Source organism: Larus michahellis, chromosome 2 (genome assembly GCF_964199755.1).
Source record: "Larus michahellis chromosome 2, bLarMic1.1, whole genome shotgun sequence".
Classification (NCBI taxonomy): domain Eukaryota; kingdom Metazoa; phylum Chordata; class Aves; order Charadriiformes; family Laridae; genus Larus; species Larus michahellis.
The window spans coordinates 119115034-119142432 of record NC_133897.1 but is presented as its reverse complement, the minus strand read 5'-3'; the positions used below and the strand labels follow the sequence as shown (position 1 = coordinate 119142432).

Genomic DNA, 27399 nt, shown 5'->3' with positions numbered 1-27399 from the left:
AAAAAAATCCTAACCCTGAGGTCTGTGAAGCTGTGAAATAGTCTCCCAAGAGGAGCATTGGAAGCTCTAATTAAAATTGGACTGGGCAAAACACTTGAAATTACACTACAGGCAATAATCCAACGCTGGCAAGATGGGTGGAGAAAACGCCCTAATGGGTCTTTTCTGTCTTTATATTCTATGAATTCTTGTTCTTCTCTTTTATTATGCTATTCCACCTTTTTCTTTAATGGTGACACAGTGTCATCTAGAAACTATTATAAGATACTATTGTGAGCTGAGTAAGATGATGTTAAATGTCAAAAGAAAATGCAACAGTTTCTCTGTGGGTCCACAGTGATTATACGGAGACAAGAAAAAGAGAAACTGACTGTAAGCGAGGGACGCCAGTGCAGTGTTTCTGGTCAGTAAGACAGTGGCAAATGCCTGCAATACACATGTTTATCATTTTGACATTACATTTCATATTCTCTGCTTATGAAGAATAACCACATTCCACCAAACATAACACAGGTGTGGAAAAGTCATTTACTGTAACAGCCTACATCACTCAGATTGCTGGAGACATCTTCTATCCAAATGTTTCAAATGTCCCCAAAGACCTGGACTAAATAATATCTTTTTTACATCTTAATTTATAGTATGTATTTAATCTTAGTATCTCACAAATCTAAATATCTCATCAATTTAGTCTTGGGTATAATCATATTACAGTTTACCAGGAAAGAACATTGCCACAATATAATGGGGCTTTGACAAGAAACTCCGTGCCGCAGTACGGAAGCAGCACAAGTTTGAAGAAAGAGCATAGCAAGCAACCTTTTCTGAGGCTTTTCTTAAAGTTATAATTATGTCTGAATAAGTTTCATTTATTTGTTTTTGGTGTTACCACGTAATACTCCTCTTCCCTCCTCCCCCTGCCTTTCCCCGTGATGCAGTATTTCAGCAGCATCTGATGCAGAGCTTTCTGTGTGAGAGGTCTGACATCATGACAACCGGTTAAGTAACAAAGCATCAGACCAAAGTTCTGGAAACCATGTTGACACTGTGAAACTGCATTTTTGATTTGTCATTACCACTGCACTTCAGGTTTTGCTCGGCTTGCCTTTTCCGTGAGCCTTTCTTTCTTCCCCTTTGGTTCTGGAAAATCCAACACCCTCTTGTTAGCTGCAGACAGTTTGAAAAGTATGGTACGGGGTAAGAAGTTGGAATAAAAAGAAGGGAAGAGAAGCAGAAAATCTTGATTAGAAAGTATAATTTAATAGAACGTGTATTGAACCAAATGTATTGATTAATGTGGAAGATATAGTACTTATATTGATTCAAACTAGAGATTTAGTACTAAAAGCTGTAAGCCAAAAAGCTGTTGCAGATTGCTACAAAAGTCAGTTTAATGCTGTCCTTGAGAATGCCTTCACAAAGAAATTCTTCTAATGTTTGAGGAGTAGGTAGAATGCGGTATATGTCAGTTTGATCCCGGAGGGTTTTATTTTGTACTCTAATAGCTGTTACGAGCCTACATTATATCCAAGGAGTAATTTTCCTTAGGGGTGCCCAGCTCGCTTTGTGTCAATATTCTAGCATTTTAAGTCACGTACAGTATATGCTTCTGGGAACAGTGCAGGAGCCAGCCAGACTCATAATGGTCTGCATTCATTAATAAAGGCAGAAGCTTCTGTCCCTCCATTGCCCACTACAGGGATGCCTCCCTGGTCTTCAGGGACCCGTACAGACACATTTAAAGAAAGCTTTATTTTGAGTGGGCAGGAGATGAAATGCAGGACTTGCAGGCATTTCCTAAGTCAGCTATATGCCCGAGCACAGGGGTGACCTTAATGGGTCAGAGAAGAATGCAGGTCAAAAGACTTATTATCCAGCCTGTTGGAAACCAATTGCTTTTGTTAAAAAAAAAAAAATTGTAGCGCTTAAAGGTTGATAGTAATGTAGAGTTCTGTTTTACAACCTGGAACTGTATTGCAGCATGGTGGGGCGCATTTTTTTTATTTTTTAATGCAAAAAAATAGTATACACAGCGTATACAGATACATAGTGTACACAGATAAAGGATTCCAGATAAGTGATAACATGTAGGGTACCATAATTACTTAATCAGTGATGATTGATTACTCATGTTTGTGTTCTTGAACTAAGGAAAAAATAACATGCTGATGTGTTACTGTTACCATCTGTTGAAATAATGTGTCTACATTTCATCTTTATATTTCTTCATGTGTACCCTCTTTGCACTGTTTATCAGGTACAATCATGTATTTTTTCATCTAGTCATAAAAAACAGAAGTCCCATTTAAATTGAATGCAACCGCAGTTCGCATTGAGGATTCTAATGGGCTAGTGAGTCTGTGGCTATCTGTGGATATTTTTTTCTTCGTTAATTTTGATGCTGTGGGCAGGAAGTTTTTGCTTCCTGCTAATACTTCTCCTGTTCTATCTGAAACACAAAGACATACACCGAACAACAAAAAGTATTATTACCTCCTTTGTCTCGAGCACTTCTGCAAAGAAACGTTTTTATATTTTTTTGTCAGGGAGATTCTTCCATCTGGTATCATTGTGAAATCTTTGCGTGTTTTTAACTCCTTAACACTAACAACAGGGTTATCTCAAAGCATTTTTCTCCAGAAAAGTGGTGGCATATAATTTTATAGCAGTTCACATAACAGTTGGGATCCTGGATTCTGCTAACAAAAATAATTATCTCTAGGAGCAGGGCAAATGCATTTTAAGAGTTTATTTTGCTTGTGAAATATATTGAATTCAGGTTTTCACAGGCAACGTACCTGCTTTCCGGATAATGCCGAGACAGAGAAATTGGGGATGTAGGAGTTTTCCTGGCTGGGTTTGTGTCTCACACGGTAACAAATGCAGTGACGCACACCCCTCCTGCTTCGCTGTTCCTCCATCTTGTGCATGCAAAGCTTGCATTTGTCTTTGCAAACTAGTTCCTCCTCATGAAATCACAGCTCTTGGAAACGTTCATGTAGCTATTGCTGAAGTCCAAGAAAGATTATGTTAAGAAAAAATACTTTTCCCTTTCCATGGCTAAATAGAAAATTGAAATTTTTGCTTCGCGATGATGCTACCTCATAATTAAACAGATGTGTTTATGTGCAATCGGATTTGGGGGAGGCAAAGAAGGGGAGCATATGATATCTCCTGCACTTAGTCAAATGACTCCTTTTTGGCAACTGGACGTACTAATCGTTCTGAACTCAGGCAGACTAGTTTGAAGTTTCTGAAGGAAGCGTGTTTCGAGCTTGTGTGGTGTGTTTTAGTGAAGGGCAGCGCGCTCTCCGAGCGGCACAGGGGATCTCGACTGTAATATTGTGCTCTCTCTGGGTGTACCGCACTCCCGTGTCCCTGCCGTGTCCCTGCCGTGTCCCTGCCAGTGGGAGCTCCAGATTCTGCTTTCCTCGCCTGCCTGAACTCCCACTGCCTGGGAGGCAGGGAGCTGGCTGCACACAAGGCAAAGAGACTATCAGAGTCGAGATCTGCTGTGTGGATAATGGAGGAGAATTTTTGCCCTAAATTTTTAAACACAACACCCCTCATAAAAACAACAACAGTTCATAACTGGGATTAATGTTTGCAATTTTCAGTCACTTAGACATGGGGTCTCCAATAGATGGCTTTTGGTGGAGTGGAATATGGCTCTCTGTGGGATTACAGAATTTTCCTCCTTTTCTTATCTCTCTCCTTCCATCCTTCCCCTGCTTGTCTTGTCCATGTTATGCTTCTGAAGTGCTTCCACTTTGTATTTTTTTGCCGCTTAGCCAAATAGGTATTTCTCCCTACTCCCTCATGTTAATTACTCTGTAAAACGTGTTTTGTTCTGTTTACAATAGGTATAGTTGCCTTTTTAAGGCCTAAACTGCTCAAAGCATTTCCTCGTGTTCTTATCCTGCCCTGTCTCGTTTTTCTCTGCATCACTTGTTTGTTTTTTTCCTATTATCTCTTCGTTATCTCTAGAGAATCTCATTTTGCACCAGGCCATGGGAGTCAGGGACATTGAGAGCAGGGGCAAGTCAGGCCTTATGCTGTGCTTTGTTTTGTCTCCTTCATATTTGGGCCTTTTTATTTTTTAATCAAAAATGTCATTGCAGCCAGAGTTATGGCTACACTTCTAAAACACCTTTTCACTGCTTCATATGTAACTGTTCATCCAGTCCCAAACTGATTATGCATTTTTCACTTAGTGCAAAGAAATAAAAAATGGGCATGACTCACATGCTTGCTCTCAGTAGATTAGAAACAAAAGATAATACACACACCCCCCAAATATCTCTCTGCAATGTCACAACTGGTATATGACTTCACTCACTCAGAAGCAGAGAAAAAATCAGAATTCAGGCTGCCACCTTATATTTAACTTGTCCTGTTGTTTCTAGGTACTGCAGGGCCTCCAATAAGCCTGTGGTGTTATGCTGTAAGTGCTGCAATAAATGGACACAACAGGATGACAAAAGGGCTGACTGTCAGGCTTAACTCTTAATTTCCTTGCTTTTGTGGTTTAAAGTCAGAGCCTATTACCTGTGACCAGCCAACAGTTTCATTTGCAGCTATTGTTACTGCTTTACAGCATTTTGAAATGATTTTATGGGAAGGATAAGAAGCTAGGTGAAATCAAGTGGTAGAGTGTATTTTTTTAACACTCTCTGGCCTTGGACAGTCTGGAATTCCTGCCATCAGCATTAAATCATTTTGTATTCACATCTGGAAATTGCATCTTTAAGTGTCACTGGGTCATTTTCCTTTAATCTTGAGAATGGCACTACATTAAAAATTCCTGAGTCTTACAGTAAGATCCTTTCCTTGCCAAATGTCCCATGAACTATTGTTTGTGTGCGTGCAGAGTTTAGGGAGAGAGAAGGAGGAAGGGAGGGAGAACCATCAGGCTGGTCTGCAGTCACGCTGTATTTCACATTTGTTTCACCAAGACTGTTTTCATGTGCCTTTTCATGGGTGGCTCCGGAGGGTATGGTTCAGTAGATGTTCACTTTGTTGAAAATGATGACTGTCTTTTGGGAACAGGTTCATCCTGAAGTGTGTTAGTCCAAAGGGGTTTTAAGACAGATTAACTTAATAAAGCCGAGTGAAAGGACTGGACGTGCTGGGAGCAAATTACGGGACGTGACACCCGTGCCCTCTGGGTCACTGGCCCAAATCTGGCCCAGATTACTAGGGGGAAAATTCGCCAGTAATCAGTGGCTGCCTTGTTGTCTGAGAAGGGGCGTTCACAGACCTTTTCCAGTTGTTTGTGGATCCAGTGTACATTGTAGAAAACACATATTAGATTGGATCCTTGCTCTTAGCTCGATGCTTGTGAAGGATCTGAGCCACTGCAGGCATTGAAATAGCATCTCTCATCCCCAAAAGTGGTCGACTCGATTAGGGCAGTGGTAGGAAAGATGGCGAAACTTGTGTTTGCTGCTGGCTTTGGTGATTGCTTGTATGGGAAAGGAGAACGTCAGACTCCAAAGTCCGTGCGCTCTCACCTCACATAAGGCACTGCATTCACTTGAGGAAAAATACCTGTGGTTTTTGGTGACCAAAGGAAGAGCTGTGGCAGCCCCTCCTGTTTTCTCATCAGTCTTCGAGCTCTCTGCTAGGCACAGGATGACTCCTACCAGAATATACTGTGTATACTGTTTAAGGGGAAATAGATTTTAATGCAATAAAACATTTGAAGTGGTGCCACAGTCTAGGAAGCGCAGGCCAATTCGCATATTTTTGGTTTGTAAGCAGCAAGGTATTTTATGACAAATAAATGCACTTCTCATTTGCATAATGCATAAACCATGAGCCGTATGTAAACGGACACCAGAACCGCTGACCTGGTATGCAATTTCACCAGGGCAGGTCAGCCCAAACCGACCTAGAGAGAGTGTGTTGCCCTTCTTGTGGCACACAGAAAGAACATCGGTGTGAAACAGCTGGGGAAAACTCCCCTTTGATAATGACGCTTCTTCCGGACACTTCGGAACAGGGAGGGGTCAAACATACTCTCCAGTCCATCATTTTGTGAGATATGTTGGGAGAACTGTGTTTGCATCTTTCTTTCACACGGAAATAAATGCCTGTCCTGTGACTAAACTGTTTCTTTTATTTCTGTTACAGAACCATACGATGACCCAGCACAGCAGTTAGTGCAAGGCCCATCTCTTCCAGAGAATTCTTTGTGGCACAAAAAGGGAACACGTTTTACTCTTTGCACGAAACTTTCATTGTTAATGTATATTATTCAGAAACATTGTATTGTACCATAAAACTTGTATTATCGAAACTGTTGGATGTTCATGTGTTTGAACTTTTGAGCACCGGATAGAATTCCTGTATATAAAGTGTTGCACATGTATTATGTTGTCTGATACTAAAATGGTCTTATAAAGACAAGTGGACTTGGGCCCTATTCAAGAAAGATACAAATAATAATAATACTGTGTGAGGGGAAAAAAATAGCTTAAGAAAAAGTGTCATTTTCAAGGAGGAGGGAGAAGGTAGTAGCTATGTTCCATTACAGCTCTGTTTGGCCTTCCTTTCGTTTAAACTTCAGTCTAAAAATCTCTCTTTTGGTATACAAACGGATGACTCCAAGACTATTTTTTATTGCTGAAGATTCGTGCAAAAAATACGAAGAGACTCTTTCTCACAGAGCAGGAACCCACAGTTGAATAAGGCCCATATATATATTTGTAAGCCTTGCGATATGACAGATAGCATTACCATATATGCAATAGTTGTTATGTAGATTGTCAAAGAAGTTTTTTTTTTTCTGGATACCATTTGAAGCTTTGAGTGTTCAAGACTTTCCTTAATGATTTCACACGGCCAAATTCTTGAATCAGTTGAACTAACCTGTATGTTACTGTTATTAATGTTTACTCTGCGGTCTGAACCTGGAGATTACTGGAATTGTTTTCCAAAAGGAAATAAATTCAGTTTACCATTATGTGTGAGCGTGCTTGTGTCTTGTCTTTTTCCTTGGAAAGTAGTGTTATTATTACTGCTCCTGTAGTACTCAAAGGACCACCAAGATCTGGAGTCTCATTGTATCAGGACCTATACACTGCTCAGCAGCAGGTCACTTTTCTCAGAGCTGGGCATTTAAATAAATGTAATTGTAGAAAACAGATCTGCTGGCCCACTGGAAAGCAATGTGTGCTTGAGGGAAATATTCACTGTTTTCTGGTTTTGTTCCTTAGTTTGTTTTATTTGGCAGTCTCAACAATTTCGTACCTGTACACTTGACATGTTGGTTGCCAGAGGAGTCACTGCACATCTTCTGTGTATAATTATCAGTGTATTTCAATGTGATACTATTTAGTGAGTGGGGTCTAGTGCTGGCAACTGGGAGCCACCGCAGTTCTGCCAGTAGCACTGTTAACCTCACATCCCTCACCCTCTCTTTTGCCATGGGAGAGGAATTGGAGGCGGCACACGCCACGGGATGATGCCCACTAGCGCCGTGGCCCCGGGGGACCCGTCACAAGACCTCACAGCTTTTGGCTTCTGACTGCCTGCAATTTCAAGAAGAAGAAAGAAGCGGATAAAAACTCTCTTTGCCTATCGGTATCCCCCACTACTCCAGCTCACCTATGAAAGAGGACCAAAAAAACATTCTCCAGCTATTTTAGTGTCTTACCTTATTGCTTGAATTACTGGATTCATCCCACAGAAACCAGTGTTGCTGAAATACTGCAGTTAAAGAGCTGCACATCACAACAGTCCAAATGGCTGGAGCTGCTTGCCTATTGCTGTCAGGGTAGATATAAAGTGTGATTTCCAGTTTGCTGAATGTCACATTTTGACTCTCCACAGATGGAGGATGGAGAGGAAAGAACTAAAGTCTGAAAGTCTCTGGTTACCAGATATTCCAAGAAAAAATGTGTCACGTTTAGAACTCCAGCTTTGAGAATATTTTGCATATTTTACCAAACACAAAAAAGAAATTCCTGGGTTTTGTATGAATATCTCATTTGTGCTGACAAAAGGATAAATACAGGCACAAGTACACAAGGCCTGTAAAATGCCAGTTCTATTTATAAGTCAGAAACTGTTTCCATTCTTATTCTCATTAATATATTACTCGTCTCAGCCAAATTGAATGTGATGATATGTTCTTTATTTTTGACAGACACCTGAAAAGATATAAGACATTTCAGCCTTCATGTGTGAAAGTGTGACATATTGGTTAAGACTGAAAATAACATGTTTCTAGTAGAGTTCAAGTATATAAGAAATATTACACCCTACTGTTTTTGTAAATGCCAGAGTGCCACTGAGTTGAGACAGATGGTAGCTGGGAAAGATGCAATCTTATAATCAAAAGCTAAAATATGTCAAAAATATGTTAGCAAGCAAAACATAGCATATTACTAGCGTCTCATGTCATGACAGCTTGCAAAACATGCAAAGATGTTGAATTTCTAGATATGTAAATAAAAGAACAGTAAACAGAGCAACAGCAAATGTGATGAAGACTTTACGCATCGATTGTCCCTTTAGGTCGGTGCGGGGGAATAGAGGGGTCTTACGGCCGCAGGCAGCCCCAGGTGGCTTCTGAGACCTGGCTGCTGGTATCAAGTGCTGGCATCCTCTTACCTTTTCTAAAGTAACAGGTTTCTCAGTGATACCTAAATAGCTGTTTAAATAGATTATGGAAGACATCCGAACTTCCCAATGAGAACTGAGTATTCCTCGGGGAATTAGCACAGCATTTAGAAAAATCAACAGGAGAGGCAGATCATCTTACCTGTTGGAAGAACAGACATGGCTCTGTGTGTGTGTGTGTGTGTGCGCGCACGCATTTCAGCTATGGCATGCCTTTCTCTGTCCTGGGTCAGCAAAAGCTGAGCGAAGCCCTTGCTCATACCCTGAACCTAATGTGAAAGGATAAATTTGTGCAAAGGCTGTGGGGATAGATGGATGGACAAGGTATCCTTTTACCTCTGAGGCTGGCTTTATTCCCAAGATTTCAAGTGGACATGAGTTTTACGGTAAGTGATAGTTTAATAAAACGATTAGTCCTGCTGCTTGCTTGCCAGAGCTGTGTTTAGGAAATGTCACAGACCTAAAGCAGGTGTATATATATGGAATTTATACTGCAGAAGTGAAGCAATCTACACAGATAATATCTGAGTACAGGATTTATAAGGAAATGCATTGATTCTTTATCTGAACAGGAGATGGTCTGGGAATAAATGTGTATTAGGGCTTCTTGAAATTCAGCTACCTAAAAATAGGAGTTTTTACCATTTTCATAGCCGGTTGCCTAAGTTAGACTTTCCAGTCCATTTCAGGTGGTTCAGTTCACAGGGAAGTTAGTAGAACTTAGAATCATAGAAAAGTTTGGGTTGGAAAGGACCTTTAAATGTCATCTAGTCCAACCCCCCTGCAATGAGCAGGGACATCTTCAACTAGATCAGGTTGCTCAGAGCCCTGGCCAACCTGACCTTGAATGTTTCCAGGGATGAGGCATCTACCACCTCTCAGGGCAACCTGTTCCAGTGTTTCACCACCCTCAGTGTAAAAAATTTCTTCCTTGTATCTACTCTGAATCTACCCTCTTTTAGTTTAAAGCCATTACCCCTTGTCCTATCACAGCAGGCCCTGCTAAAAAGTTCTTATAAGGTCCCTTTAATCACTGGGAGGCTTCAATAAGGTCTCCCTGGAGCCTTCTCTTCTCCAGGCTGAACAACCCCAACTCTCTCAGCCTGTCCTCATAGGAGAGGTGCTCCATCCCTCTGATCAGTTTTGTGTCCCTCCTCTGGACCCACTCCAACAGGTCCATGTCTTTCCTCTGCTGAGGCCACGCTTCTTTTGATGCAGCCCAGGATGCGGTTGGCCTTCTGGGCTGTGAGCACACATTGAACTTCTTTGTTTCACTCCTACTCCAGGGCGCTCATTGCTTTTCCTGATTTAGGAGTCACTCTACAAACCCCAAAAAGAGTAGTTCAAAGTCTCTGCCTAGGACACCTTAACAATTATCACTTCCTTCTCGACAGCATGTGGAAAGCTGAGTCCTCTCCATGTCTCGGTGACCGGGCTTTTATTAGTAATTCTGGCATGACCACTCACTTTGTTTCATTACCACTGTCCTCAACAACAGAAAAAGAGAGACGTCCCTTCCTTACCAACATATGGCACCTTCTATTTATAACAAGATTAACAATTCATTCACACCTTGATTGAATCCCGCTTTATTGAGATGTCACAACAGATTCTCACTGCCTGCAAAGGGAAAGACTTACAAATGTTAATATTGTGACAACCAGGACACATAAAAGTAAATGAATTATAATTGGTGACAATTAAAAATAGCTCGGTGTGAAAACAGAATACTGTGCTGCTGTTGCAGTCCTGTCTAGGATGAGGCAATGTGAAAGACTCCGCAGAATAAGACCGTCCGTGAATTCAGAAATGTTACCTTAATTCCTGTCTAATGTGTTCAGTCATACACTGATGCTCAATTAATGTTCACACGCCCTTTACATCTTAGTGGGCAATGTGCCATTCTCTTTAAAGTATTTGCTTCACTGCTCAGTAGCAGCACAAAAATAAACAAGTTTAGGCCTATGCTACCAATTCCATTTAGCGCATCCATTTTCCCTCCCCATCTTGCTTCCCTTATTTGTATGCAGAAGTTTTCTTTAATTATGATTATTGTTGTTGCTGTTGTTCTTAGTAGTAGTGAACTGTGAATGCTGTAGCAAGGCACTCCCCCAGGAGCCTGGGCGGTCCCCAGCCACCACCTCTTGTGTGCGGATCTTCTGCTGTGTGTGGCACACAAAAGCCTGACAAGGTCTCACTCATGTTTCAAAGCTCGCTCTCTTTTCAGAGCTATTTGTTATTGTCTCCACCATCACAAGTTTAAAAAAGGAAAGTTAATTAAATATGGAACAAGACTGAGCAACATCTTTTAAACCATCATGTCATTAGAATTGGATCCCTCTGAGAGCTGCTTAAAAGGGTTTTGAGAACAATGACTGTTCAATCAGATATTTATGGGCATAGTTATGTAAACACACTCTTTATTGTCTATGTATATTTAATATAATTATCAGTTTTGTACTCGGACTCTCAGGAGACCCAACAAATCACAGTGTTGCTTTGAAAATGTCAGCAGAAAAGACAATTATGTTGCGAGCAAATATTCATAAATTATATTAAAAAGTCCTGTGAAAATGTACCCTGTGTTGCAGAACTGCTTTTGCACTAGCAGAATCATCACTGCCTTTCTTTGATTTAAACTCTTCTTGTTAGTAACATAGAAGTTGCTTGAAACAAACCTTTAATACTAAAGAGCCTTCTCTTCCTGACTATGGGACAATGCAGGTTGTAGATAAATTCAAAGGGCTTATTCATTTTGGTTTTAATTTGCTGGGATCTTTTTAGAGGTTTCTAAATAATTTTTATTGAAATGACAGGTAAAAATTGTTTGCACAAGAGTGCCTAGGTCACTTACTTCACTTTTCTTTTCAGAGGTGATTCCTGACAATTTGCTGTGGGTTTTACTTCTTTTGCGCGTTATGTATTAGAAAAAAAGAGTGGAGAGCTGGGACAGTGTTCAGTAAATTAAATGTGCCACATTTATGCTAAACCAATACGTGTGCTGGCGTTTGATAAACACCTAGTAAGTGCCTGCAAATCATCTCTACTGCAAGATATACAATCAGCATATCAACATCTTAATTAGCAGCTAATGACATTTGAATGGGAAGGTTAACATTAAGCACACAAATGCAGTTTAGTAAGGGGTAAAATGAAATACACTGAGATATTTCAATCTTCATTTACTTTTGGGTATTAAGCAGCTGGCTTTTGTAGTAAGCAATCATCTATACGAGTAATAGCCCAATCCTTAGTTATGTTTTGGAATAAAATCTCACAGATTAAAATGTCTTTTCTGGTGCCTCTTGTTCTAGACATCCACAGGAAACATTCCACGTGTTGGACAAAAAGAAGGCAAAGTTCTGCTGTTCTGCAGGAAAATGCATTTCATCTATGCCATCATTTTTCTTTTGAACACACAACTAGATTTTAAGTAGGCGCAAAGATGGTTCAGGCTGGTTTGTGATGCTTCTCTCCTTCATTATCCTCTGAGCATATCTTTTCAAGAGCAGAATTCTGTGGGATGGTGCAAAGCAAAGCGCATTCATGGCTGCTTCTGTTGTAGATGTCAGACTTGCTTGAGCGATGATCTTACTGGATGTCCAAATCAGAACAGAGCAGGAACACTGAGCTCTTGGAGAAGAATCTGCTATAGAAATGGTGCTGTTGACTTTGCCAGCGGCATGGGTTCCCACGGGGCGTTGTACCGAACCATTACCTTTGCATGGACCGCAGGGAGCAATGAAGAGTGCTTGCTTTAAGATTTAAAATGTAAAGCAGTTCCAAGATGCTCACAAGTAAAAATCTTATGGCCATACAGGCTACTGTGTTGGCTGCATCTGACAAGCAAACTCTAGAGTACTAGATGCGTCTAAACTAATGATCTCTTTCTTGGTGGGTTGTTTGTTTAATTTTTGTGTCCCTTCTAGACACTCGATCTCACGCAACCTTCATCCTCATTTATGGGACCAATGACACACTTGTTTAGAAAAGTGGCTGAAAGTTCTGTAATAAAATTATGCCGCTTTGTTGGCCCAGCCACTTTGGCAAGATGAAATCATGTAACCATGTGGTATAGCAACACCTCCACAGGGCAAATGATGTCCTTCTGGTCAAATAACGGGCAGAGAGTAACTGGGAACAAAACTGCCTTTGCAGCAAATGAGACAGAGATCAACAGCATCTGGAAGCCAAAAGACATACTGAGATATTTTTAATCCGGGGAAATGCCCACCTTTCGAAGTCATTCATACCTTTTTGCAGAAAACAGCAGTTAGATGTTTCCTTTTTTTCTTGACTGCCATCTTTTCTTTCCTCTCATTACTCCCCATGCTTTAATTGTTTAATGATTGATGCAGGGCCATTTTGATTTTCTTAATTACATTTGTGAACCTGCATTTGATTTGGCAGCTAGGTCATCATTCCTGGTGAATTTAAGATTCATGTTGATTCATTCATCCTTTGACATATTTTATTTCCAAACACCTTTGTTCTTTTCGCTTAATTCCATATAATTAATTTTCTGGCATAAAATGAAAGATTATGGTTTTGATTAGATGATAACTTCTGATGGGTTATTTGTAGATCTTTCAACCTTACTCACAGCTTTTCCTAATCAGTATCTGACTTTTTTGACTTCTGCTTTCCTTCTCATAATAATATCTGCCCACAAAGCCATCTTTAGAGTCTTTCAGGCATTTTCTGCTCACTGCAGAGTCTGTCTCTTTCAGAAACTCTTACTTCTCTACAACATCTGGAGGATCAGATGGGGTTTTAGAGCTCCTCTCAACAGTGCCTTGTTATTATAGTACGTGTTGCTTTGGTATTCACAGGCTGTGGCATCAGAGGAAAAATGATTTGCCCATTTTCAGATTTGACAGCTTATGTTTTTAATGTTGTTTGAGGGGGGAAGTCTGAACTGGCTTTTGACTTACCAGCTAAAACCAATCAGTCTTTTACCCTATTTACAGATCATCTGATTTTTAAACCCTGAGAGTCTCTCTTTTCTCAATGATAACATGTTTTCAGAATCTTTCAACACTTCCTTAATTGCTAAAATTTGCAAACAAGAGAAACACCCATGCCTAGCTGTGTGCCAGTAGTTCCCTTGGTTGGCTTTTTCAATCTGTTGTCTTCTAGCGTTTCCCTCCTCAGATTTTCAAGGGGAATGGAGGAGAAGATTAAAGGGTTATCCAGAGGTTACATTCAACTGTTTGTTCATTAGATTCCTGACTCACTTGGTTGTTAAAGGAGTGCCTGAACATATTACTGGTGTTGTTATATCGCCCATATTTATTTAATACACACAGTTTCTCTGGGCTGACTCCTGTCAGGCTTAGAAAGGCAGGAGCCAATTTGAAAACCTTCAAGCCTTTTCTGAGAGAGCAACTGCTAATTATCATTTTTTCCTGAATTTCCTTTTCTTGTTTGCTTGCCTTGAATGTAGGGATGGAGCAGAGCTTCAGAAGCCTGGCAAATATCAATCAGTCTGCTCGGCATACAGCACCACAACTTTTTCCTTACTTCACTTGTTAGGTGCTGCTTGATGCTTCTGTAGTATTTGATGTTACTAGGCAAGAGCTTTTGTTAAAGGTCAAAAACCTATGTGTGCCAGTCTATCCGTGGCAACACATGCTTGAATTTTTCTCAGTATGAGATACCCAATGTCTTGGTATAGGGACAATATTTCTACCGTTACCTAATTTGGTCTGAGTTGGCCTAAACCTTTATTCAAGAAATGTGTTCTTTCTGTGCCCCTTGTGGGCTGTGTTATCATTGTTCTCAGTGTAAGCCATGAGTTGGTGGGATGCATTTCTTCTGCGGTACAGGACATCCCCTGCATGAAAACATCACACGATTTTGCACCATTATAATTTTCTGTGGTCCTAGTCTTGGTGACTCTGCCTCTTTCAAGGACATGTGCACCAGCTGAACGCTTCTAATGGAAGCACTTTGTTTTAAGTTAACCACAAGAGACTCCTTTGAGTTTGGAGAGCACCCGTGAGATTTGCTACTACTACGATGCGGTGACACCTGGGAAGTGCTCTACTGGGACAGACCAAAGATTCGTCTGAGCCAGTGGCCTGGCAGCAGCCCTGGCCAGGAGCAGATGACTGGGGAAAGGTGTAAGACTAGGGTAAAGGCATAGCAACTTTTCTTTGATATAGTTTCCTGGCCTCAAATGCCAGCTGCCCCAGGACTTCCTTTGCCAAATGTGAGTCTTGCCGTTTGACAGCTTTGGGTGGCTTTTTTCTGTATTTGTCTAATTAGCTTTTTGAGCCTGTATAAATGTCCAACGCATACAAAATTCTGACACAGGGAGTTTGATTTCTTAACCACACATTGCATGAAGAAATATTTGATTTTCTTTGTTTTGAGCCTCTTTCATTTAATTTCATGACAGAAAATAAAAGACCTGTTTGTTCTCTGCTCACCTTCTCCCTGCGACTCAGACCCACTCTACAGACGTCTGCCATGGCCTTTTCCTTTCACCCCTCTGGTTTTCCTCACCAATAAATGAGAGAGGTCACTGCTGAGCAACACAGACCATTCTTCCCACCAAAATCCAGTGGTCTACCTGTGGGACACAGTGCGGCAAATCTCACTTTGGCTTAGAAGGGGATGGTACATCCTCAAGGTATGACACAGGACCGTCCCATGCAGAGACACTACATAGGGTCCCCAAAGCAATACAACCAGGTTAGCACTGCCTCTCGCAAGGGCTAATTAACTCAGGACTAATTAATAGCGTCATACCACACTGACACAGCCATCCAGAGCTTGCTCTCTAGCTGCTTGCTCAGGGATCTCCTCACGGTGTGGCATTCAGTATAGATATGTCCTCGGGACACTGCGTTGCATGTAGCCCAGAAACCGGGGGGGGGTAACACTGTACACTTCATTGTCTACTCACTTACCGCACTTTTAGCTCTGAGAAGCTCTCCTGAAGTTATTGGAGTTACAGTGGTATCTTACCAGCGCAATAGAGGAAAAAAACAGATACAAACCCCATGTGTACGTGTATGCGTATGTGCATGCGTCTATGTGTATACAAATGTATGGCTTGCAAAATACCAATATTAAAGTTGCAAACGCAATAAATCAGAAGATTTCTTTGCAACTGCGTGTGTATAAGATAAAGATCTCTCACTTATGTCCTCACACATGCACGTTTCCTCAGGACCACAACCTCGGCGGGCGCGTAAGGAGGACATCGCCCATACAATAAGCAGTAGCTTAGTATTTTCCTTTACCCTGGGCGCTCAGCTGGCAGCTCTAGGCGCTGTTTGCTGCACCGCAGACAGAATTATTAATTTCCCCCAGACCTGGTTTTGGTGCCACTACCCAGGGGATCAGTGCAGAGCACAATCGGCACAAGCAAATGACGGTGGCACCCCGCACACTGGGACCTGAGGGTGACAGCCTTAGCCGAGGCTGCAGGTAGGAATTTTCAGCTCCCTTTTGACTTGTGAACCAAAAAACTTTTCCATCAGAGGAGCAGACCGTGTATAGTGAATATAGTATTTCAATCTATTGAAAACACTTTTTTTCTTTTTCCTTTTTGTCTACCACTAAAATCCATCCCTTGGCCCAACCAAACCCAGTCTCCCCTACCTGCTCCTTGCCCACTGTTTATCCTTGAGTCCTACAGTCTGGGACCAGTTTCCATCTTCCAGAGCCCCCATGTCTTTCCTCAGTATCAGCTTCCTTTGCCCAGACATTCCCCATGTCACTTGAAAGCAGTGGCCAAATGTGCCCTTCTCACTTTAACCAATATCCCTATTTCCTATTCCAAGCATCCCGCTCATTATAAACACCCTTCTGGCCTTATTTACATGTCCAAAGGATAGACGTACACTGAAGTAATGTGCCAAACTGGGGCCAGATGTTGGCCCCTCGCAGTATTTTGGGGTGCTGCAGGTGGACCTTGGGAACAACGGGCACCTGAGTGCAGCACAGAGCACCCCCAAGATGCTACTTCTCTGCAGTGAGATGTGACATATTTAAACAATTTGAAGTTAATTAAGAGTATTGGCTTGGAACTAAATCAGGAATCTCACACATCTGTGTTCCCTTCCTAGAAAAGAGGCAGTTTAAAGAATGCCTGAAGCCAAACACATTATTTTGTACCTTGCTAAAAAGTTGAGGGTTTTTTTTTCTTCTCTTTTAACCTACATTGCTCGATGCCTATGAACATCTTTTTAAAATGCGGGGTGATTTTTTAACTGATAATGAAAATTATTATTTTGTATGCAATTTAACTTCATCCTAACATCAGACTGCATAATTTAAAGTGAGTTTTCTTCATATACATAACATCATAACATTGCAAGACTCGAAGTCTCTAGCGTATTTAAATGCCTGTTGGTGAGGGTTCGCTTTAGATCCAAATCTCCAGCGTCCCAAGCATGCTACTTGAGCCTCATGATAGCTAAAACTAGTTTCAATGGAATCTTCTCCAGCAGGCAGGTTAGGTTTTGCTTACCCTGTTTTAAATCAGATATGCCATGATTTTTATGTCTGCTATGAAAATGGCTTTGATCACACCTCTTCATGCCACTTTCACCTAAGCACTTTCAGAAGTTGCCAGCCCCCAATGATTTGTTCAAAGGTCTTAAAGAAAAGGGAAAACTTGCAACATCAGATTTTCAGACATTCAATTGTCAGCTCTGATTTGCGATTTACACTTGACATCACATTCATTATGGGCCACTTCATTTTCACTTGCAAAACTGACATATTTTGTTCCAAAACAGTAAGAAATATGGAGATGTCTTTTTTTCTTTTCTTAGCTTATAGTGGCACACAGAATCACAGAATGGTAGGGGTTGGAAGGGCCCTCTGTAGATCATCTAGTCCAACTCCCCTGCCAGAGCAGGGTCACCCAGAGCAGGTTGCACAGGAAGGCGTCCAGGCGGGTTTTGAATGTCTCCTGAGACGGAGACTCCACCACCTCTCTGGGCAGCCTGTGCCAGTGCTCTGCCACCCTCAAAGTAAAGAAGTTCCGCCTCATGTTTAGATGGAACTTCCTATGTTCAAGTTTGTGCCCGTTACCTCTTGTCCTGTCACTGGGCACCACTGAAAAGATCCTGGCCCCATCCCCCTGACACCCACCCTTTAAGTATTTATAAGCATTGATATAATGCTTAACCCCCCTCAGTTGTCTTTTTTCCAGACTGAAGAGACCCAAATCCCTCAGCCTTTCTTCATAAGAGAGGTGTTTGAGTCCCCTAATCATCTTGGTAGCCCTTTGCTGCACCCTCTCCAGCAGTTCCCTGTCCTTCTTGAACCAGGAAGCCCAGAACTGGACACAGCGCAAGTGATATAGCACTACCTCGGTGAAGGAACAACATGCTACCAGGTTCGACACAAACAAAAGATGGTACTTCTCCACCGAGATGTGGCTTGCTGTGCAACTCCTTACCACAGGGTGAAGTGGAAGCTAAAAGGCTACAGGGTTTAAAAAAAAAATAAATTTGGAAAATTCATGGAACAAAACAACCAGGTATAGAATATGAAAGTACCAGCTCGCTGAGAAGGGCTGTGAGGTGCGGAACACTGCAGCTGGCAAAAGTCATCAGTCGCCGATCAGTGCATGTGGGTCACAGGGATACATGGACCTTTCATCTAGCCAAACTACTGCTATTCTCACGCCCTTCTGATTCTAGGAAAATGAAAGTAGTTTCTAGCCTGATACAGATGATTGTGAGTTGGAAAAGTAGATCGAAATACCAGCTGAAATTTAAAAGAAAATAAAATAATCAAGCAAATCTTGGCCTATATGGAAGCAGCACAGCAGCAGCGGCAGCTCGATGAAGATGTAAGGGTCTGAACAGCAAAAGCAAACCCTCCAAAGTGCTTTTAATGTGGAGGGAGCAAAGAATGAGCTTCATACACCTAAGAGTGACGTAGACACGGTAAGCAAGCAAGAAGCTGACAATGGTGAAGTCCTTGTGGGTGAGCAGCAGAAGTAAATGCGATTGAATTAGCAGAGCTGTAAGTTATATAAAAAATAATAATAAAAAAACCCCAAACACAGCACAGTACAAATATCAACAGAGAAGGCTTAATTCAGGCTTCCCTATTTCCCCAAGTGTAAAAAACATTGCTGTAGGTCTGCATCTTGTCAGCACCCACACAATGAAGCTAAAGGGAATAACATTTGCTGGAGGCAGGAGGGAGCTGGATGAGGCAGGGGACTGGAGGTGAAGAGGACGTGCAAAATGTCCCTTCTCTGGCCCAGCTGTGCCACGTTTCATGCTGCAATTCCTCTCCCGCCACGTGACGCTAAGGGCACCTATGTCTGAGGCAGCAGTGGAGGATGGAATGGGGCTGCTCAGAGCAAACTCAGTTTCATCTTTCTCTTTTTGCAGGGGAACCTCTTTGTTATAGATTCATGCTGGGTCTCACCTATCCTTTAGAAACCGATGTTCACAACATGTCTGAAGAACAGTAATCATTTAGCAGATCTCTGCCATGCTGCAGCTGCATTGAAATACGATAAGTAATTACCATTAACTAACACTGTATAAACATCTGTAGAAGGAGAGCCACATCATTCATCACAGATGGATCAGGATAGATTCCATTGCAGGGTATATTTCCTCAAAGACTGGATTAGAAATAAGAAAACCACTGTTCTTGTGTTGTAATAAAAACTCCACAGAGATTCCTCATCCTGCCCTATAATGTGTGGCATTGACAAAAATAAAACAGAGAGAAGCCAGAACAAAAAAGTTTCATTTCTCTGCAATGCTCAGATTTTGGTAGCGGGGTATCCATAATACCTGGGGAATGTTTAGGGTCAGCTGGTGAATGTATAAGGCAGGGCTGTCACCTAATGTGTTTCTATAATAAAGCATGGTGACATCAAGAAAACAACTGAGATGGAAGGGGAAGTCACCCTGTGCGAAGTGCCCAGCAAAGAGAGATCATAGACTCACAGAATGATAGAATTGCCCAGGTTCCATGGGACCTTTCCGATCATCTAGTCCAACCATCAAGATGCATGGTTCCCTTTTCTGTGCACCACTTAGAGACACAGCATATGGATCGGGATACTTATATCCAAGAGGTATGATATGACACTTGAAAAAACATTGAGAATCACTTTTTTTTGAGTTCACTTGCTTTACTTGAGTTGGTAGTGCTGCTTTCATCTCTTGAGCTACTGTTGTTAACTAGCCACTGTCATTAAGTACTTTGAATACCTTGAAGACACGTGTGTTTTGGTGTTTGCTAAAATTCAGCCTCCTGTGGCATTTGTTTATATCTAAAACATCTACTCATACTCAGTGATTATAGCAAATGTTCACTGCCAGCTATAAACACAATATGATACTCTCTGAGCAAGGGCAACCAGTAGACCACTTCATGACAGTGGATCTAGCCCAAAACATAATTCATTTAGTGTGAAAAACCTTTTCCAGACTTGTTAAGGCTGCAGCTACAGAAAAGTAAAATAAAGTCAGGTGCTGATGGCAACTGCTGTCATACGTACAGTGTCCCCATCCCACCAGCCACTAATAGCGAGCTATTCGTAACGGCGTGGAAATGGGCATCCCTTGAGTGCATAAAGCCGAGCATCTGTTTCCGCAGCTGCCAGTCAGACAGTGTCACCTGTGCACCATTCCTCTGGCTTCCGTCAAGGAGCAGCCTGTGAGCGCCACAGCAGAGGCAGGGGCTTCCTTCCCACCGAGGATGGTGGAAGCTGCTTGCGTGACTCTCCATCAGCATGATGAAATGATTGGCAGGCTGGCCCCAAATGCAGGTTTGGAAAGTGGGTGGGGAGCTGCATCTGTTTATCGCTATTTCTGTCATAGGCAGACTCTTTCGCAAAACAAATCACGCAGGAGGGGAAAAAGAAAGTGATAGCTTACTGAAAACTCCTGCTATACATTAAAAATATAGGGTGCAAGAGGGAACAGCTTGAGCATTCCTCCCCCAGGTTATGGGTTTAAGACCAAAGCTCTCTGAGATGAAAAAAAGGTGAGATCTTGGCCCCTCCCGCACTCCCCAGTGCCAGCAGCTGCACAAGAGGTGCTTTGGCCAGCAGGGCTGGGATTTCATCATTGCTCGTGCAAGCACGCGTCTTGCTTACTTTAGACACTGCCCAGGCTGGGGGTCGGCACAGACCCAGACCTGCAGCAGTATATGTGAGCACACGGGCATCCAGGTCAGGCATGGAGGAGCACACATGTGGAGATGCTGTGCCACACCGCTGTTACAAGCCATGAGCTGACGGCATGGCTTGTGTCCCCGGCGCAGAGCTGGCCCCAGCCCTTGAATTTGCTGCTACCACCCTCACAGACCTCGGTTGGCATCCGGGTCTCTGTGGCTGCTCCCTGGAGGGGAGACCGAGTTTCTGGCTGAGTTTCTGTGCAGCTCAATTAATATTGCTAATTGTCACGGTCACTTTCTAAGGGGAACTAAGGAAACAAACTGAACCCCAAAACAAACCCAGCTAGATTGCTTTTAAGCAACCGTGCCTGCTCCATGGGACACAGAGGTTGAGAGGCAGAGCTTGTCTGTTAGAAATAGTCATTCCTCAGTGTCGTTGACCTGGCCAGGGCTCCAGGAAAGAATGAGATATAGTGTCTCCAAAAATAACCTTTAAAAAGTCTCCTGGTATCTGTTAAGAAAGTACAACAGAAATGTAGTGGTCTGCTCCTCCAAAAATAAAATAGAAACTGATGAAAGATGCATTTCTTTTTTCTCTGTTATTTCCCTCTTAAGTCTTTCTTTCCTTCTTACGTATCAAGAGAGCCTATACTTACCAGAAATCAGTCATTCAGACAATATTTACTAGTCCACTGGATAGAGTTTTCTAGGTGGGAACAGATCCTATGGGGTCAATTTACTCCATGGGACCTGAGGCAAACGTGAGCTTATTGGTTGGGAGACCCAAACTTGGTCTTTGGGTAATACTGAGGGGCTCATCTTCTTTTCCCTCACTCAATCTTGCACCCTTATTTCTGCTGTAAAGGGACTTGGATGACCAGGCCAGAGGGAGCTGTGGCATTCTCCAGCCAGGACCTCAGTATGGATGATGAGAAAAACAGAGCTTGTGGCCAAGCTGAGACCTACTGTATTCACAGCCCTAGACAGCCCACGCTGTCCCCCAAAACCAAACCCTTTTTAGCCACTGTCTCTCTGAACATCGTGTCTACACACAGTGACCGCGGTTTTCCTATTTGCTTTACTTGCTATTTGTTGTATGCCAAAAGCCTTGCTATCATTATACATACATCTCAGGGTGTGGACCTATATTTTTTTAAAGCAAGGAGCCATTTGGAGTCTCTGAGTATTGGAGGAATCCAACCTGAGGTACCATTAAAGGTGCTTCAGAAATGATACCCATGTGTTTTAAAGATGGGAGGTACTGCAACACTGCAGCAAATGCCTCCCTGACCGAAGCCAATTATGACGATGCTGAAATTCCTGTGCCAATGAGATCCTAAATGTAGAAGGACACTGGCAAATACTTGCTTTTTCCAACTGATGATGCAGTAACATTTTCCCTTTAGAAATCCCACCTCACCCTGCTTGTCCTGAATTTCTGTTTGCAATAAAAGAATCTGAATGATCAGGTAGCTGATCTGGGCATCGAAATCATTCTGGAAATGTCCTGGTACAGTGGTCAGTGAATAAGCCATGTGTGGAAGGGGAAGAATTAGCTGTTAGAGTGAACTGCCAGTACAGGCAGGGGGAAGAGGAAAGGAAGAGGGACATAGGACTTCCTCCCTCCTCTTGTATTTTCCAGCTGCAGGCTTCATTGTCCCCAGTCTCTTACTGCCCACAGTCTGTGTCCCATCATCTGACCTATTTTCTGGGCAACAGACAATGGGAACCAGTTAGAGAAATGGCCATAATCCCTGACCGACAGTTTTTGTCACCTCTGTCATTTTTCCCTAGAATGACAGGTTGCTAGAGAGGGACATCTGTCAGTGTGAAAAAAAAAAATGACAGGGAGGCTCTCGCTCAGGACTTTGTGCAATTTCCTGGCTGGAGTCCCAGGGAGGCTGCAGCCCTCGTAGCCCGGCCACTGCCACATGATGTCTTGTATCCCAGGTTGGATACACAGCCAGCAGAGCTTCCTACGCTCCTTTTGTTCCACGCTCATTTCCTGGCCTGCAACGCTGTGCTCCGTGGGGACGTTGCACATATCAAAAATGCAGGGTGAAGTTGTCTAGAAATGGAGACAGGTTGTTTTTGGCAGGAGGCCCTTGAGCCAGAAACATTTTACCAGAAGAAATATGGTCGATATTTATGGAAAGTAGGATTCGACTTTCAATGGGGCTTATGTTCATAAGTCACTTAAGGCCCTTCTGAAAATCCCACCAATAATTCTTAAATTAAACAAGTCAGCATTTCCATGCAAGCTGAAGAATGAAGCGCTATGTCCCACTTATGGATCTGAGCTAAGCAACTGAAGAGCCAAAGAAATCTTCAGAGGTTTGGTATGATCACGCGGAGTGCTTGTACATTTTTTTATGTGCAGTATGTGACATGCATCACTCAAAAGAGCCTAAAGAGCCATTGCATTCCAGCGAGTACTGGAGAGACCTTGGCAAAACGTATCATCTGGCCTCTTGTCCTCACAATGCAAGATTTAATGACCGCTGATTCATATTCAGGCTGGATCGCAATAATTTTCAGAAAATGTCTGGAGTGATAAAGGGTTCTGCCATTAGAAATATATCTTCACAAGACTTGGTCCCAATCCCGGATGGTTCCTGTTTTCATCTGGTGGTACAAAATATCCCGTTAGAGTAGATGAAATTTTCTTTGGGTATTTTTGCTGGATGTTACATCAAGTCCAGAGAATCCCAAGCCAAGCCAGCTCAAGCTAGTTAATAAAATGAGATTTCAGACCACCACAGACATATGCAGGACAGCAAAGGAGGCTGGGGACTGACTGCCTGGGGAGCAGCTCTGCCAAAAAAACCCAGGGGTTTCTGGTGGACTTCAGGCTAAGCATGAATCAGCAGTGCACACTGGCAGCAAGGAAGGCAAACAACATCCTGGGCTGTGCTTACAGGAGCATAGTAAGGGTGTCAGTGGAAGTGATTACTCCTCTTTACTTGGCACTCGTTGGACCACAACTGAAATACTGTGCCCAGTTTTGCCTCCCCAATACAAGAAAGATGGTGAACTGGAGCAATTCAGTGAAGGCCACCAGGACAGTGGGGGCTGGACCACTTGCTGTGTAACTGGGTCTGGTTCGCTGTGGAGATGAGATAGCTTTGGGAGCATCTAATAGCTGCCTGCTGGTGCCCTGAGCAATTGCAATGATGGCATGATAGTCAGGAGCATTATCAGCTGCAATTGCGTTATAGATGCCCCTGAAATCCCAGCCTGGAGTCACCCACCCAACTATTAATTGGGTACGTTTCAGGAAAGCTTGCTTGGTAAATTGCTTCACTAAACAACAGAGATGCTCCTCTCCTTAAGAAATATCAAAAGTGAGAAAGTGATGGAAATGGATGCTTGCAATGATTACAGATGGTAAAACGACTTCATAGACCTCACAGAGCACAGCTTCCTCCAGAGTATCAGTTAAGGCAGTGTTGTGGTTTAGGCTGGGCTGGCCACTAAACGAATGACAGATGCTCTCTTTAACCTCTCTTGGAAGGGACAGAGAATAAGGGAGAGAGACTTATGGGTTGAAAAGAAACTAAAACTACTTTAATGAAATATTTATAATAGAAATAAAATATAATAATATTAGTAAGAAAATAATAAAATATATATAATATATACAAAATCAGTATCAAGCTCCCAGGATGATGATCACATCACCAACAGGCACTGGAAAAGTCCCAGACTGGACTCAGTGACAGACAGGAACTGGATCTGGATTTGGATTCAGGAATGCACATATCAGGCTCAAAGGCAGATGAACAGGCAGAGTCCTCCTTGGACACCAGCCATTGAAGAAAGAGGCTGACCTCTTTGATCCCTCAGCTTTTGTATTGAGCATGGGGCAGATGGGATGGAATACCCTGTTGGTCAGTTTTGGGTCATCTGTCCTGTCCACTCCTCCCCACAGGTGTGACCCCTCTACGGTCTTCTGCTTCTAACCCTCCAACATTAGCTAACAAAGTTAGCTGACCTTGGTTGTTATGGGAATGGGAGTAAGTATAAGCAAGAGCCTCTCTTCATACCATTCCTTGATATTAACTATAAACACCCGACATTATCACTGTGGAAGCAGACGCTGGAAAATATGCCACTAATTTCGGAGAGTACAGTTCAGTTAGAAGAGACTTAACTGAAAAGTAAAATTACTGAAAAGAAAATCAGTTCTGTTCTACCTCAAACCAGGACAAGGGGCATGAAGCAAAGCTTTGAAGGTTCCTCTGGGCTTTGAGACTGACTCCAGTGGCAAACTCAGTTGGTGCTATTGTCCCACAACCACATAAAGGCAGTTAATGTGGAAGGTAGTGTAACAGGATCCAGTCTTCTGAAAAACATCAGAAAAACTTCCTCCAGCTCTTCTAATAACCAGTGTTGGTCAAATACTTAAAATACCTGCCAGATGTTGCAAACAATGAACAGAAGGGGATGTTGAAGAAGGGAGCTGATGGACATACATCAGTATGTGTAGCTGTATAAGAGTGCTCTCCAGTGGTAACAGCACTCTTTCCCTTGTTGTGTAATTCAGACCCTGTATTATTAAGGAAGAAAGAGCCCACTGATTGAACATGAGTGGCTTTGGTAATCTTGGCAAGAGATGGCTGGATAGACTCATGACTGCTCCAGGAAGCAGCTAAGAAAGAAGAGATGCCCATGAAATCTCAAGCCCATAGCAATGAGCAAGAAGAAGAAACAACAGGAAGTTGGAGGAAGAGAGACCCTGAGGATGTGGCAAGTGGGACTTCCACTTCAGTAGTAACCAACACTTGGAGAAAAGGGGAAGGAGGAAATGCATAGTATCTGTCAAGAAAGAGGAAGGAGCCCAAGAGTGAAGTTCTGGAATTTCTGGAATATTTTGAAAAATAACAGGAAGAGGTACCCAGCGGACAGACTAAGCCAGGAAGTGTGTTTTCAGTGCATCTGGCTATCACAAGTCAGTAGAAACATAAGAAAATGGTATTTTTTTCTCTCAGATTTGTTGTCCGCTACAGGACAAAGATAAAGGCATAACTTGGACCAGGTTAAATGGAAACTTCAAATAGCTAATCTGAGGCTAGCAAGAGATTTAATCATGGGACATACCACCACTTTGTTTTGTACACTGTTCCAGCAAATTCACGTAATTCAATAATCACATTTATTCTTAGAATGAAATGAAAAGCAAAGCATAGCTGAGGAGTAAATAAAATTTTAGGAAAATTTCCATTGGCATATTAGGTGAGGCAGGTATGGGCACTGCTCCTGATATCAGAAACACTCTTATGGAGAACATTTGCTACAATAAGACAAAGCTACAAAGTCTTAAGCACCTACCTCAGACCTAGTGTAAACAGGGACTTTTATGTGCTACAGTGGATTACACTAATAATCTACCCCAACACTACAGGAAAGATAATTTCCCTTCATAGGATAATTAACTTCTCCATGTCCTAGATGACGGAAATTTCTTTTAGGGCTTGATGGAGCAGAGCAGTTTACTTATATGCTTGCCTTTAATGACATGCCTCACTATTCTGATGATCTATAGCTGCACTTTTTAATTTTTAATCACTTGCTAAATTAGGCAATATATTGCCACTCCAAATAGCCTTCAACTTTTTTTCTAATATAGAAAAATAGGTATTGTTATCTCTTTTTATATTGCTGAAGAAGGCCAAGACAGAGATTAGCCATTAGCTTCACTAAAGCCAAAATTTAGTCAAAGAAGTGCAGAAATTACAGTTTCATAATCCTTCCAAGAAGGGAGCTACATTATTCATGTGAATGCTAAATATATTTTCCATTATTTTGTTCATCTGAAGGCATTCTTGAACCGCTCCACTCAAGATTTTTATAAGTTTCAGATGCAAAGGCATAGTATTAAAATACTTCAGTAGCAATTTGAGTTGTCTCATAATTCTATACAGTGGAGCCATTACCAAAGGTAACAACAGCAATACTGCTGATACTGATTTATGTGTTCCGTGTTTATTCTTTTCGTACTGTTGTTGGATTTCCTACAAGCCACCTTGGGAGGAAGCAAGCAAACCTGATTTTATCCAAAGGGTTAATAACAAGAAACTTGCTTCCCAAATGCTTCTCAGATTCTGAAGCGCGACTGATTACTTAAAAGGATTTGGTAGACCGTACCTGCTGTTAAGCCAAAGAAGAAAGATAATTTGTTATATTTTAAAACGTATTCAAGCCTATAAAACCACTGGTCTTCAGGGATGGGTGTTCTTTGTTTCAGATATCACGCCAAATTCTGACATTTGGGAGAGAGGCTGTCTGAGATGAAGTATAAATGAGGGGCTTTTACGAGAGATATCAGATAGCCTGTAACAGAGAAGTATGTCCATAATGTGCTTAAGCGGAAATTTGGCTTTACACCACATTGTTGGTACCGTTACGTCCTACCGTGTTATAATCTCCAGCAACAGCAACAGAAGGATCTGACTAGCTTTTGCCTTCTCTGGTGGAGCTGCCAGCCATGTCAAATTGCATAACACTGTTGTATGTCTGCTGTGGGCTGGGTGGAGACGACAAAGTTATTCTGCTTATTTTGTTAGCCAGAAAGCTTCAGGCAAAGCTATTTCCGTATAGAAACTATGTTATTACTGTAGCGATAGGTCAACACCATGGATATATGCTACT

The 27399-nt window shown here is 42.2% G+C and overlaps 1 protein-coding gene across 12 annotated transcripts in view; it reads left to right on the top strand.

Moving 5' to 3' along the window:
- ZNF521 (zinc finger protein 521) overlaps positions 1 to 6967 on the top strand; it is a 233609-nt gene extending 226642 nt beyond the window's left edge. For all 12 annotated transcript variants that reach the window (XM_074576860.1, XM_074576862.1, XM_074576861.1 and 9 more), the window contains one exon: positions 6136 to 6967. In XM_074576860.1, coding sequence (XP_074432961.1) covers positions 6136 to 6165 — 30 coding nt within the window. In that variant the 3' untranslated portion in view covers positions 6166 to 6967. The remainder of the gene's footprint in view (positions 1 to 6135) is intronic.
- The last annotated feature ends 20432 nt before the right edge of the window (positions 6968 to 27399 follow it).